Source organism: Argentina silus (genome assembly GCF_951799395.1).
Source record: "Argentina silus genome assembly, chromosome: 4".
Lineage (NCBI taxonomy): Eukaryota > Metazoa > Chordata > Actinopteri > Argentiniformes > Argentinidae > Argentina > Argentina silus.
Genome location: NC_139658.1, coordinates 9,814,322 through 9,828,742, shown reverse-complemented (window position 1 = coordinate 9,828,742; position 14,421 = coordinate 9,814,322). Strand labels below are relative to the sequence as shown.

Sequence of the window (14,421 nt, the reverse complement as noted above, 5' to 3'; positions counted from 1 at the left end):
GTTGGGATGATTTGGTCATGACATTTCTAATATAGGGTCCATTGACTTCCGTTGTTTTTGGTTAAAAATCTGTGATTTTGTCATTTGGGTGAACTATCCCTTTACTCCCTACTACAGTGCTTCTACAAGTACACATACTGAAACTACTGTTGGTAACCGGTCTGCAGTATAGATGTGAAACGATAGCTGCATGAGACAATCATCTTCTCTCACAGGCCCTAATGGCAAGCGGAGGGTTGTATAATGAGACAATTGTAATATTGAGTCCTTCTCTCACAATTATTACTCAATCTAAGTACAGCTGATGTATTCCCAACATGCTATTGGGTAGTTTTTAATAATGTAAATTGAACATTAGCATAGTCAAACACTGGTGCTGGAGTCACTTTGCTTAAAACATTGTTAACATGACTGGGTCCATTGGTCCAGGCCAGTAAAGTGGTATTGTTGCAGCAGTGTGAGCTATGAGTCGATAAATGAGGGGAATGATGAAATGCAGGGCTGGAAATAAGGCGGGAGGCGGGGGGGTAGTGGGAGGGGGGGGAGATTGGAGGGATGGGGGGGGGGGGGGAAGAGAGAGGCTCCCCAAGAACAAACCATCAGTGACTGATTATCTCCCAATTACCCACACTCATTATGCCATCCAAAAACATTTAAGGAGAACCAAAATGAGCTCAAATAGTTGACTTGCCATTTCATCTACAGTATAATTAGATGGAAAAATACAGTTTGGAGTTTGTCGTTTACATCTATTTCCTACCATCTCCAGAGATAAATATATTGCCTTTTCTTTCCCTGCATTTGCCAATTAAATTATGAACAACAACAACAATGCAGAAACAGATTGCATGATTAACCCAGGAGACCTATGTGGAAACCACACTGGGTCTATTAATCAAAGAGGCTGTGTGAGTCTGAAACCAACAGAGGACAAGATAATGAGGGTTGCCTGATAAACATACTGTATGCAGACACAAACTGACCATAAACTATTCCTTGCCCCTGTGCCTTCCCAGTACTGGCAGACTTGAGTCTCCCCAGTGTGTAAACCAGTCTTACATAAAGAGCAACATCATTTCCCAACAGGTTGACACCAATATAGTTCTCTGTTGGTGACTCAGAATAGCCCTGTCGGTCCATTCATTTCATGATATAGCAGAAGAGTGCTTTCTCAAGAGCAATACCACAGCTGGTGAAACTGACAGATTAAAAGCACTGGCTCAGAGGTTAAAATGGAGTCAGGCATCAGATGCCTCAAAATGTCAACCTCATGATCAACTTGCACTGTGTGCTTATTGTTTCTCCTCACCAAGACTGTGACCTATTACAAAAATACTCAAAACTATGGCTTGTTAGTTAAAATGATTGTGCTTATATTCAAAACAAATGTTTCCTACAGGAAGCTTCATTTGCCTTGTTTCAAGGCTATAATTGCTTTCACAAGCTGAACTTCAACTTGAGGTCATGCCATTGTTGATCCACAAAGAAGAGGATTACATTTACATGATTTTATTCATGGCCAAGTTGTAGATAAATATGGCATCTTTGTTGAAGGTTATACAACATGACTGTCTTTGTAAAATTACTGTAAATTGATCCGAGCAACTAGGCCATCATCAAAACAGACAATCCAGGCAGATTGGCTCGAGGCCATACATTGTTTACTCACGGTCAGGTTACACTCACTAATTACCTCGCTATCCTCTTAAAGCGAGATAAACCCATCCCTACCCCAGAGCAATTAGGAAAAAGTTGATTCGAACATGAAGAGGTAGGCTACCTGACTTTGAGCTTACCTTAGCTGCAAATGATGAACCTGGCTTCTCCAGGAGATCCCAAAGTTTCTTTCGCTTCTCGGAACAACACGTGGCATCAAACGTCTCGCCTTCCCTGTCCATTATGCTCTCGGCCTCTCGTTTGAGCTCCTCATTCATCTGTTCCTTTTTCTGGTGGTATCTGGCCTGACAACACGACTCCAGGTAGATCTCATCGATGCCCCAGTAGTCCAGCTCTTGGCTAAACGATAGAGCGCACATTTCCTCCATCATATGTAACTTTCCCGTGCGATAGAAGTTCAGAATGGACGTGAAAGCCCCGGGGTGTCTGTCGAAAAAGTACTCGTTCTCATCCAGACTATAGTCGTCGCATGTCTCCATGATAGACTCATGGGTGTTACAATCTCTCAGTTTACCTAGTCTTGTACGGGGTAACCTGTCCAGCGTTCTCCAAAGAACTTCGTGGAGGAGACCCCCAACATTAAGTCTCACGCGACGGGTGTGTCCTTTCCTCCGGATTATTTCCAACGGCTCCGGTGGCAGCGAGGTGGTCGACCGAGAGCGCACTTTATTCATCCTCGCCCTAGACGTTCAGCCACTTGTGGATGAGTAAGGCCGGAAACTTTTGGGTCGAATACCTCCAGGTGAAACTGCCCTGGAGAAGACTGCATTAGGGTCTGTAATCCCCCATTCGTGTTGCTGTGAAAAGAGGAAAAGAGCAATTACATCAGGGGTCACTTTGTGAAATGGCTATTGACCTACAGCAGTGATAGAAAACGTTTCTCACACAATGCCCAGTGGTTTATCCACTCCTCAGATGACCAAATGGTTAATTGAATCTGCTTTAACACGCACAGCCGCTTTCCTCTCAAAAGCGCAAAGATAAACTCGACTCCACTCTAGGGCGCTGTCCAGTGAAGCAGTGCTGAAACGCCTATCTATCAGTCCATTTCAACTCTGTCCCCGTTTCGGTGCTGAAATAATTAAACTTCAGCGCGACAACCGGCGTTTCACGAGAGCAAGGCAGATGGCGCGACTTAACATTCGGGGTTGTTTTGAACAGATCTCACAAAGACATAAAAGCCCTACTAACACTAAAAAGAAGGTTTGGTTCAGAAAGGCAACCAATTCAAGAGATCAATTTGAGCAAACAATGAGTTTGAATTTGAGAAAGAAATGCAGGATATCATAAACATTTAGATAATACATGAACGTCTTATAAAAAAGGGTTATTTGCACAAAACAGAATCACAGTGTAGGCTAATCATCTCAAATCTGGAGCTGTAGTCTGATCAAACAAACCTTAAACCAGGTTGGTACACGAAGTTGTTCAAAGGGTTTCTTAAAATCAAGATAATGAAACCCCTCAAACTCACGCATTTATCCAAAAGTATCATACTGTAGCTACATCAGTTCACGGAATTGTTCTCGAAATCAAAACAGATTGACCTGCAATTTACCATTTTAATGACTAACAACATTCGCTGATAGTCATGCCAAATAGCCTACATATCACATAATTTGATTTTCAATGACATTTGAAAGTGCCATAGGCCTAGATTGTTGTTTAAGCAACATGATCAAAGATTGTGCACATGATACTTACAGATCTTCATGATGTTCTGGTTCAGTGTAAGAAGAAACATTTAAACATCTAAAGATGCAGATGCGCTAAAATTGTCACTGGTTTATTACTCCGCTCACCGCCTGTCTCTTGGAGGCTGGTTTGGAGACAGCCCCGCACTAGACATGCTTAAAAGGTGATAGACACGCCGTGATATGTCTCATCCAACCTTCTCGGAGCGAATCAACAAGTAGTCTATGCTGTGAATCCACCCGATTCCTCTGTACCTGGTCACTGAGTCTGTGCCTGTGCCGTGCGTGACGGGCTACGCTCCAGCGGGGTTCTGCAGAGGCAGAGGCTGATTTCGCGGAGGCTCCGCCAACCAGCAGCCGCAGACAACCGGAGAGTTTAACCCTTACCATTCAGAAGCAAACAGCCGCTTACCATCCTCGGCAGACGAGGCCACGATGCAACACTGAGCCCACCAGAAGGCAGTAACTATTTTCAAAGGGCATGTGGCACAAAAACATCTAAATATACCTAAACTGTTATGACTAGATTACCCGTAAAAGCACAACTGTAAGGACGACGGCGAGAAATTACGCAGCTGCTCCCTATTCTTTGAGGCATGGAAAACCAAGTACACGAGGGAGTGTTTACACTTCAGACTTGTGAGGGAAGAGCTGTTTGCTTCCTCTTACAATATAGGGAAGATCAATGATTCACAAGCACAACTGTGGCATCAAAAGATAAAGACATCCTATATCAAGCAGTAATTCAGGAGTCCATAAACCAATACTATCTTGCGCACCACATAGGAAAAGTGCCCTATCACAGATTGTTAACATTATCGTTTCATAACGCACAGATTGTACTGTTTTACTTTTATTGTACTTTTTTTTTTTGATTGTACTTTTAACCCTATCTGGCAGACATATTGTATTACTCTACTTGTCTACCAGATAGGGGTCAAAGAGTAAAGAAATATTGCCATATACAGTATTTGTGAAACGGCATCATTCTCCTGAAATGGTATCAATTACATTTCTGTTGGGCACCCAAAACACTTGGTTTGATATATACGTAGTGGTGGATCTTGTGGCTAAAAAAGTAGGTCAGCTCTTGTTACTAAGCAATCAGTTCGTTTTCAAACGACATATGAATCTAAACTTTCCGTTCACCCTACCCCCTGAACGCCAGGGCATGTCTGTGTGATAGATGTGTGGTTGGTTGTGTTTATAGTGCAGGCTGTATCCTCATTAATCTCAGAACATCCACTTCACACTCACTACAAACATAAAATAGTTCCCCGATATGATGCGCTCAACAATCATACACAGTTTCATTCGGGGGATGCTCCACATTGTTGTTGAGAAGAAATTATTTTAATATTAGGGATAAGTTATGGCAAGAGACATAACTTATCCCTAATAACACTTGGAGTTGGTTTCATGGGCTCAGATTACACCAAAATACATCACAAACAAATCTTCACTTAAAATAAACTTTAATTACAATGTATATATATATATATATGTATATATATATATATAAAAAAAAAAAAAAGTTAAATAATAAAAAATATTTCACTGTACATTTATATTATACAAAAATAGATACAAAACTGTGTATTGACATAATACATAATTCAATTATAAATGTGCAAAGTAAAGTAAAGTCTGGTCTGGTTTGGCAGATTTCAGAGTCCTTCTGTGTCCTAATATGAATCTTTAGCTCTATATCGGATGGGCAGGTCTCCAACTGGCTGCAGCATTCCAAATCCATAGCGACTGGCATTCACCTCTGGCAACTGAGCTTCTGGGTCATGCAGCTCCAAGTCGTAGTGGAACAGCACCAAGTACACAAGCCTAGACAGCCACACACACACACACACACACACACACACACACACACACACACACACACACACACACACACACACACACACACACACAGAAAGAGGGGTTGGGAGAGTTAAAGTAGAGTTAAAAATCAAGAGAAATAAAAAATGATTGTTACAATGTTGCATTATAGTACACCTAAGGCCTGTTAGTCTCCATCTGCCCTTGTGGGACACGCTCATAATACTCACTGTTTGATGCCGTTGATGGCAAAGCGTTTGCCCACACATCCGTTGATGCCTGCACCCCATGGCATGGTGTAGTACTTCAGCCGCCTGCCTCCTTTAAAGAAGTCCCTCTTCTCTGATCCATCCTGGTTCAGGAAGCGGTCATACTTGTATTTCTGTGAGAGGCAACACAGGGAGTTAAGACACAGCACATTAGTGTTATACACAGACAGGGGGCCCTGCTCACAGTGATGAATGGTCATCACACATGACTTTCCTCCCATGCTCCCTACTGTATACAACTAATCATGCATTGGGATGCGTACAAAAAAAATGACACTATTATTATTATTATTATTATTCCCCGATGAGAAATAAACCTCATCATTCGTCAACATTCCCCTGCTAATTCCACTAAATGGCTCATGTGGAGGAGAACAAAGAAATGACGGAGCCATGTAGATATCCCTTCCCACGCTTATTAGCTGTGTTTCTGCTCCCATGCCCAGCTAATCCTACTCTGGCCCACCGCTCTCAGGGTAATCCAGGTGTCAATCTAGAGTCTACATAGTATTACTGTGTAGGCGTGCTTCCTTCTGACATCAACAATGCTTCCATGCTTTTTACCTTATCTTCAATCAACTTGTCCTAATCTATAGAAAATGAGCATTGTGGAGATTGGAAGGGGCCGGTTGCACAACATGACTAAAAGGAATTTCCATCGATGTGTGTAGACTCTGAGAGTGGTGTGTCCGATACACCAATGCCTAAAGGCCTTTACACACTACAGGGCCGACTGGAAGCATACTGTGCTGGCTCCGATTTGCTTTTTTTCCCACATTGTCTTTTCAAGCACTGTTACAGCAGCTATGCTGGATGCGTAACCAGGTTAGGCCAGAACAACTCGGCACAGCTCAATTCGGCTCTATAGTATGAATTAGCGTTTACATACCTGTGGTTCTTGATGGATCTCGGGGTCCATCTGTGGGCTGATGAAGGGGAACAGAAACACTCTGTCCCCTCTCCTGAGCTCGTACTCCTGGCCATCAGCCATATGCAGAGTCTTTGCCTGCACTACCTCTCTGGTGATGAAGGGGGCAGCAGTGAGCCGTAGTGTCTCCTCCAAAGCACTGTCTGAGAAGGAGGAGGGCAGAGAAAATAATGTCATCTTTGTGTGTGTGAGTGTGAGTGAGTGAGTGTGTGTGTGTGTGTGTGTATGCAGGAATGAATCTCCTGCCCAACAGAGAATCTCCCAACATGAATCTACTGTATATTAATCTTCCAATAAAGGAGTTCCTTCCAGTACATTCTATAGAATTAAGAAGGCTAAAGGTAGGTTTCTCACTCAGGGTTAGTGGCATTTCATGTTCTACTTCAGTGGTTGTCATTTGCCCATATTTAATAACCACCTGTTGACTCTAACCATTATAGCTAATTGAGGGCAACCTTCCCTGCCTTTAGAAGATGGATCTATCCCGATCTTTTAATCATTGAGCTCATTAGGGCAATGGCCACTCTCCTGGGAATAGTCTCTTGCTTTCTCTTCCACTCCCTCTATCTCTCCTCTTCTCTCCCTCCCCTTCTCTCCCTCTCTCTCCCTCTCTCTCTTCCTTCATCATACCACTCTTAAATCCTCCTCTCTCCTGCTCTGTCTTTCCGTCTCACCATAATTATAGTCAGACAGATTTATTTGTCCATAGGGCTGAAGCTCCTTGTCTATTTGAGAAATGACCATAAGCAAACACTCACCAAACACGGGTGTGTGCTTCAGCCTTTCCAGCAGGGGGCACTGTGTCATCTCCTGCTCTGAGATGCTGCTGAACTCCCTCCTCACTGCCACCATTGCCTCAGGATTTTTCAACAGGAAACCCAAGAGCCAGAATGCAGCAGGTCCCACATTACCCTGGCAAACAAATGAAGATTAACATGAACACAATAACATAGTTTCCTCTCTGACGGTTAGGAGAGGAGTGAGAGGCAGCAATTATATAACAGGAGAAGAGAATATTAAACCACATTTCAGCTCTTAGTTTCTATATATATTAAATGTAGTTCAAACAGAGGGCAATCTTCACTTGTCTGTATTGTTAAATTACATGACTTAATGAATTATACCAGCCCAGAGTTTAACTGAATCATTAGTGCTGGAGAGTTCCTTTCCTGTGTCTATATGATAAAGGAGCATGTTCTGCTTCTGGATATTCTCAGGGAGTTAAGTGCTGAGCTGTAATGGCTTACTTAAAAAGGAGAGACATCATCCGAAACCAACGGAGGACTCAAACAGACTCAAACTAAATGTTAGGGCATACTGGGCTGTCTCTAGCCATCTGTCTGTGTTTGTTCATGTCTGAGAAAATGACAGAATTTATGTTGCTTCCAGACAAAACAGTGTTTGCAATGCAATAATATTGATATAGCCTATAAATCGTAGTGGACCTTTTTAAACAAAAGATTAAAACATTTTTTGCCTTGCTTTTACTTGGGTTGTTCTTACTTTTTATTTTTAGTGCACTTTCATTCCATTATATGATCCTTTATCATGTATTTGTATGTATTTTATTAATTTTATTTCACTACATTCGTTTCTCCAGTGCTTTATTCATTTTCATTTTCATTTTTTTTCTTTGTACAAAATGTGCTGTAAATGAAGTTTGATTGATTGATTGATTGAGTGAGTTGTCTTTTCAGTATGTAGAACAATAATAATAATAATAATAATAATAATAATAATAATAATAATAATATATGCCATTTAGCTGACGCTTTTATCCAAAGCGACATACATTGCAGTGAGTGCATACATTTTTCAATATATATGGTCCCAGCAGGAAGTTATATACAGTTCAGAAGAAACAGGGGTTATGCAAATGTAGCTTTTATCATATATAAAGAATGCATTCACTGCACTTGAAAACCACTTAAGGGAACAGAGAAGACGACTAGTAGATAAAAAGTATGGTCACATGATGGTTTCTGCTTGTGGTTGTGTGTCACAGTGCAAAGCGACTGACCAATTACCAGGAAGAGATATGCCAGAGCCGTAGCTAAGCATTCAGAGTGGGGCTTAGATAGCACTTCAAGTCTGTTTACATACGTTTGCCTTTGAAGCCAACAGTAAAAGCGCCTGGCCTGCGTGCCCATTTAGCAGCAGCACTCTTCATGAAATAAAAGGTCTGTCAGTGCACTCTTGTGGTGAATATGAGTATTGCACTTATTTAGACTAGTCGGTTCTCCCTTAGAGAAGGAAGAACAGACCAGTGTGTCAAAGTGAATACAATTATAGCAGCGAACAGAAACAGCTAACGACAATCCCATTGAACTCTTATGAAGAAGAAGCCCAACAGGACTAATAATCAAGCAAAGGACAGGCTAAACATACCAAAAGGCTAATAGTTCCTGGGTTTGTCTATACAGTAGAGGTTGTTGAGCATTAGTAGATATATCTAATTGAAGTATTGTATGTACAAGTATTTATCTTAAAAAATAGAAAAAGGCTTTTGCACACCTGTAGTAGTCTCTTAAACACCAAACCTCTTGGCTTAAAGGGTAAGGTGTGGCTGCAAATCAGGTACTGGACAACAGAGTCAGACACCATGTTCTAACCTGAATTGAAACACTAAACAATATCGCGTGTCTACTTAACACTGGAATCCCAAAGTCTTTATGTTGGAACATTGTCATGTTTAAGATGGCCACTGGCCAGGTGTTTCCTCAGAGGGCGTGCTCAGCTTTCACAGCTCGCATAGTTGATCCACTTCCAAAGGCTACTAAAGGGAACTGAATGGCCTTTCTCTTGGTGTTATGGAACAACATTCATCTTCACAACATTCATCTATCACAACACCTGTTTAAGAACAGATACCTTCAAATACCTGGGCAGTCCCTGCATTGTGAGTCGGCCCTTCCTCTCCGGGAGACGTGAATGTGCGTACGTTTGTGCGTGTTTTGAATTGTGTGTGTGTGTGTGTGTGTGCGTGTGTGTGTGTGTGTGTGTGTGTGTGTGTCCGTGTGTATGACTCACCTGTGTGGCCCAGAGCTGCAGCAGCATGGCTTTTCTCTGTGTCTCCTCATCAGCGCCCTCCTCCTTCAGGTGCTGCCTGTAGCCCTGTAGCCAAGGGCTGGACCCCGAGTCCTCACCGAGCCCCGCTGGAGCCAGCTGCTCCCACAACCGCCCCCGCACACTCTGGGCCGTCTTCTTCTCCTCTGGACCACACACAGACAGAAACCATGAAACCTTCAACCACATAGCAGCTATTATTATTCTTTTCTGTTATATATACTCATGTACACACACGCACACACACACACACACACACGCACGCACGCGCACACGCACGCACACACACACACACACACACACACACACACACACACACACACACACACACACACACACACACACACGTGCACACAGGCAAGACAGGCGGGCAGGTACAGGCAGGTAGGGGTAGGTGAGCCAGGTGAAATTACAGACATGCACAAATAGCTAATTTGACAAGCGAATCAACTGTCAGAATGAAGTGGCAAGACATGTAACATAAACAAGATCTCAACCTGAGAACTAGGTGTGAAGGGTAAGATCAGCCAGATGCATACATATGCACTATGACTGAAGGGGAGGTGACAACTGTGACATGGGTAGAGTTGGTGGAGCAGCTGCTCTGAGGAACAGGAGAGTGGGAGTAAGAATGTGGGCGAACATACAATATGCAATATGCTATATATAGTGTATTGAGAGAGGTGTGAGATCAGATATAAGGTGACAGCCCAGACAGCTAGACGTGACAGAGGTGCACACACAGTACAGGCGTGTCATGTCATGACATCATCAGATACAGCACGTCGAATTGAGATGAAGCAACTGTGTGAAGGGTGAAAGGGGAACAATGACTGATGAAGTAAGGGAAGTGTGAGTCGGACATGCGATTGAAACATGACACGCTCCTATTAAATCATTTGGCGGCTCACCATGACAACAACAAAAACAAACCCAAATAACTTTCCCCCGATGAGGTCATGCGATGACAAAGGATAAACAATGACAAATCACAAATGTAATATCACAGACTGTGATGCTTTTCTGAAATGGAGTCGTGCGTAATCTGTGATTCTATACACAGTACATATAGTATTTCTCCAGACAGAACACCAGAAAGACACGTTGTAGCTCATAGTTGCCTTAGAGACCATGTTTATGTGCGTGTTGTTACCTGGTTTTAGCGTTGTCCTCGCCATTTTGGTAAGGAGGCTGTCAAACTTCCGGAACTCCTTGTAGACATCAGTGGTGTCTGTGCTGTTGTTGTTCTGTTCCCCTCCAAACAGTGTGAGGTAACCTGCCCTGAGAGGAGAAGGGGGAGAAAGACAGAGAGAGAGACAGAGAGAGAGTGTTGGGGGGGAGGGTGAGAGCAGAGAAAGGGGAGGTTACCACACAAGGTACGCAAAGCTATGCACTGGAGACATTGCCACTTAAAACAACATTACATTGATCGATGACAGCGCCTTAAGTGATCACTTCCTACCGCTGGAGAGATAGCCCTCCCACGCCGGCGCCCAGTTTAGGTCAACAGGTACCTTTCCTGTGGCCCACCCACCTGACAATTACTCCTAATGGAGGGAGGTCACTCAGTTAACTTAGCTACTTATAAACTGTATCCCAGATTCCTTAAACAGTATTTCCGTTCCACTCCACTCTGTGAGTAATAATGCCTCATGCTGAGCAAACATAATGGCAACATCAACTGCTCCACATTAGACCCACCACACTGTGTATTCCCAGGGAGTACGTCAGTTGAGGAAGGGTGATGTGGAAGAAGCTAAGTGTGTTCGTGTGAGAGAGGTTGACCTAAAGTAAGCAAGGGTTCCTGTCATTACACATCTATGGTGTCACAACTCCATTCCACCTGACGTATTTACAAACACTCGGCTCGTGGAAAAAAAGGCCTGTTTATTAGAGGCGGTTTGACGTAAACCCCGGGGACTTAAGAGTGACGAGGGAGGGAAGGAGGGAGGAGAACGCCTCTGTACCTGAACAGTAGGCTATAACAGAAGCTGAAGAGCCCGTCCGCTTTCCAGTCTGTCTGGTTCAGGGGCCTCTCGGCTTTCAGCAGAGCCTGGAGATGCCTGTGCATGGTGCCGCTCAGGGAGGCCAAGCTCTCGCCCTGGAAGTGCCTGAAGGGACACAAGTGTTAAAGTGGGAAAAAAGTCAAAACGTTTTAAAAGTCACAGGGAGGAAAATCATGTCATTAACTGTGTTCGAAAAAGATAAACCCATGGTTCACTCCTCTCTGATTGATGGTCATGTGAATGTCTATAGTGCATATAATGCCTCTCTGGAAACACACCTTGTATTTCTAACCATTTTAGGCATTGGTATTCGTAAGTCATGAATCATCAACAGTCAATCATGTCATTCCAGGGTATATAAGCTACCTTCTCTACCTATCTCTGTTGGGATGCTGGAGATTGTTCCCTCGTTGCAACATGTTGGAACTTGACCTTTGGATAGACTATACCTTCTGCCCCTCATTCCTGGACCTGAGAATGAACGGCACAATACTATCCGTATGCAATCTATTGGTGTGGTAGCTGCTTTTTTTTGTTGCGAGATCCAGTGGTCTTAGGCTAAGCACTTAGAGCAATATACCCTCACACAATGAGCAGGAATGTCTGGAAGATGATGAGGGTGTGAAATTGACAGCTCAGTCACGAGGCCACTTGTTCCACCTCAGTGCCCATCAAAGGCACATTGTCCTTTATTCCGTGACAGAAAGGGTAAGGCTACATACCCTCCTCCAGCAGTAAAAAAAGGAATACCTCTCTCAAGGTCATGGTCATTTTTTGCATTTGCATTGCTACCACGCAACTACCACGCTTACACGGTATGCGTTTATAAAGAACAACGTGAAGCCGTGCTATAGTACATTCATGACTCATACTGTACGCCGATGGTTGAGATATCAAAGGTGTGGCGATCTGTCTGTCTCTGTAACGTTCCTCTCGGTGGGTGGGATTCTTTTCAATTGAGAGGATGAACAAAGGGACAAAGACCACATTCACGTGTAGTATAATCGCCAAGATCCAGTTCTTGTCTGGACAATGCTGGCCTAGTTTAAACCAGACGTACAATGGCAGAGTAATTACTGACAATCGAAGATCTTTGGTTAACCTTATATTTGGCTTTCATCTCTGATGCAAGTCGGACATGTTCACCTGTTTTGGGCCAGCCTGATAAAGGAGTGTGTCAAACAGTGATAGTGAGAGACAGTGATGTGGGATAGTGATAGACAGGGACATACTGTTTCATCATGGCTCTCTCTATGTCTGGCTTGTAATGGGGGAGCCGCAGGCTGAAGATCCGCTCCATGAGAACCTGTGCGTAGCGTGAGAAGTCCAGGGAACGGGTGTCTTGGATTACAGCGTCATAGGAGCTGGGATCCAGCAGCACTGTCACATAGAGTCCAGCTACACGCACCTATAGATCACACATGCAGTATGTAAATACACACACAAGCATCAGCACACGCACGCACGCACACACACACACACACACACACACACACACACACACACACACACACACACACACACACACACACACACACACACACACACACACATATACACGCACGCACACATGCTTTCATGTGAAGTAGATGAAATGTATAGTTTGTTCTACTGTTTTCTTTTCGATCTTACCGTGAAGATATCGCCATGTTTCTTCTTCATGCGGGTTACGAACTTGGCAGCATCTTTTCCAAATTCAAGGGCATGACCTAACCATGGAATGATTCCTTTGTCCAAAGGGGGCTCCTTCTTTGACCTATAAAGAAAATAAATTGTGCAATTTGTTAGCATTTGTTAACATTGACAGGTATATTTGTTCATACAAAAGTCATAGATTACTGTATTTTGTTGTTTGCTATAATAGGAAGGAACTGTAGCCAATATTAATTTAATCGGTATTCGCAGCCTGACTCTTATCGGTGAGTAGAACGAGTGGAATGTACAATGTACATTAAGGTTTAGAAGTAACATTTGAAAGCCTGGAAACTCTAATACTGAAAAGCAAACCAAAGGATACAGCAGTACAAGCAATGATGAAAACTCAGATGGGATTCACAATCCTGACACGACCATGTTGAGACACCGCAAGTTTACATTTAAGACTGGCCGGTGGAAATAGTGCTTAGGTCATTTAAATGAGATGTACGAAAGAGGTTTACTTAAATATAAGTGGTCTATTTATACCAGTCTGACTGTTCAACCACATTCCAAACACAGTTTTGTGTGGGAGGTTAAATGGGATTGAACAGCCAACTAAACTGACATGCATGCCATTCCGTGCTTTTAAGTGTCACAAATGGTTTAGTGGGTTGTGAAAGAGTTTACTCAATGAACAATATTAATGTCATGCGAGCAGAAATGTGATTAGCCTAGTCAATATTTGCCACTTGGTATTGATTAGCCTAATATCAGATTAAACACAAAGCCTAAGGGTATCTCTATTTTAGACCCACAATATATGCTCATGATTTCAAGGAATTTGTTGAAGTATAACGTATTCATTCAACTAGTTTGAGAATGTGCAAATAGTTTGTGGCATGGGATTACTGTAAAACAAATTAAATAGATATATTAAATCAATAGATATATTAGATAAATAGATCAATAATAGACCGGCAACACGACACAAATGAATCATTCTTAACTCACCTCGAGCGTTTCGAGAGAATGAAGGAAATAAGGATAGCCTGGATTAGAAGAAGTATCGTCCAAATCATACCGCGTTCTTTTGATGGACGTCTCTGCACGATTGAGCGCAGTGTATTGGATAATCCCCTTCACTTGACATGCTGTTTTATGTCATCCGTTGATGACGGGACCGGGTGGTTCCTCTAACAAACGACGTCACGAGACGAGATGTTGCCTCAGGTCGCTCCTGCACTAATTCACGTAGACTGAGACTAAATCTGTTTTCCGACACAAAAGCCTGTCTGTGCGCCTAACCAAACAAT

At 43.0% G+C, this 14,421-nt stretch overlaps 2 protein-coding genes across 2 annotated transcripts in view; both read right to left on the bottom strand.

Annotated features, from left to right (window-relative positions):
* The window catches only part of LOC310803048 (potassium voltage-gated channel subfamily B member 1-like), a gene marked incomplete at both ends in the record, with an annotated part of 35,553 nt that extends 33,202 nt beyond the window's left edge, over positions 1–2,351 (bottom strand). Inside the window, one exon of the mRNA XM_083667684.1 lies at positions 1,797–2,351. Within this exon, the coding sequence (XP_083523810.1) occupies positions 1,797–2,351 (555 nt within the window). The remainder of the gene's footprint in view (positions 1–1,796) is intronic.
* Positions 2,352–4,936: 2,585 nt separating this feature from the next.
* Positions 4,937–14,231, bottom strand: LOC310803160 (prostacyclin synthase-like). The gene is made up of 10 exons (XM_083667845.1): positions 14,120–14,231; positions 13,103–13,226; positions 12,703–12,878; positions 11,432–11,575; positions 10,618–10,745; positions 9,429–9,610; positions 7,157–7,310; positions 6,360–6,541; positions 5,432–5,583; positions 4,937–5,207 (listed from the first exon to the last, which is right to left on the bottom strand). Exons 1-10 carry the CDS (start codon positions 14,185–14,187, stop codon positions 5,057–5,059), a joined length of 1,461 nt encoding a protein of 486 aa, XP_083523971.1. The 5' UTR covers positions 14,188–14,231; the 3' UTR covers positions 4,937–5,056.
* Positions 14,232–14,421: the final 190 nt, after the last annotated feature.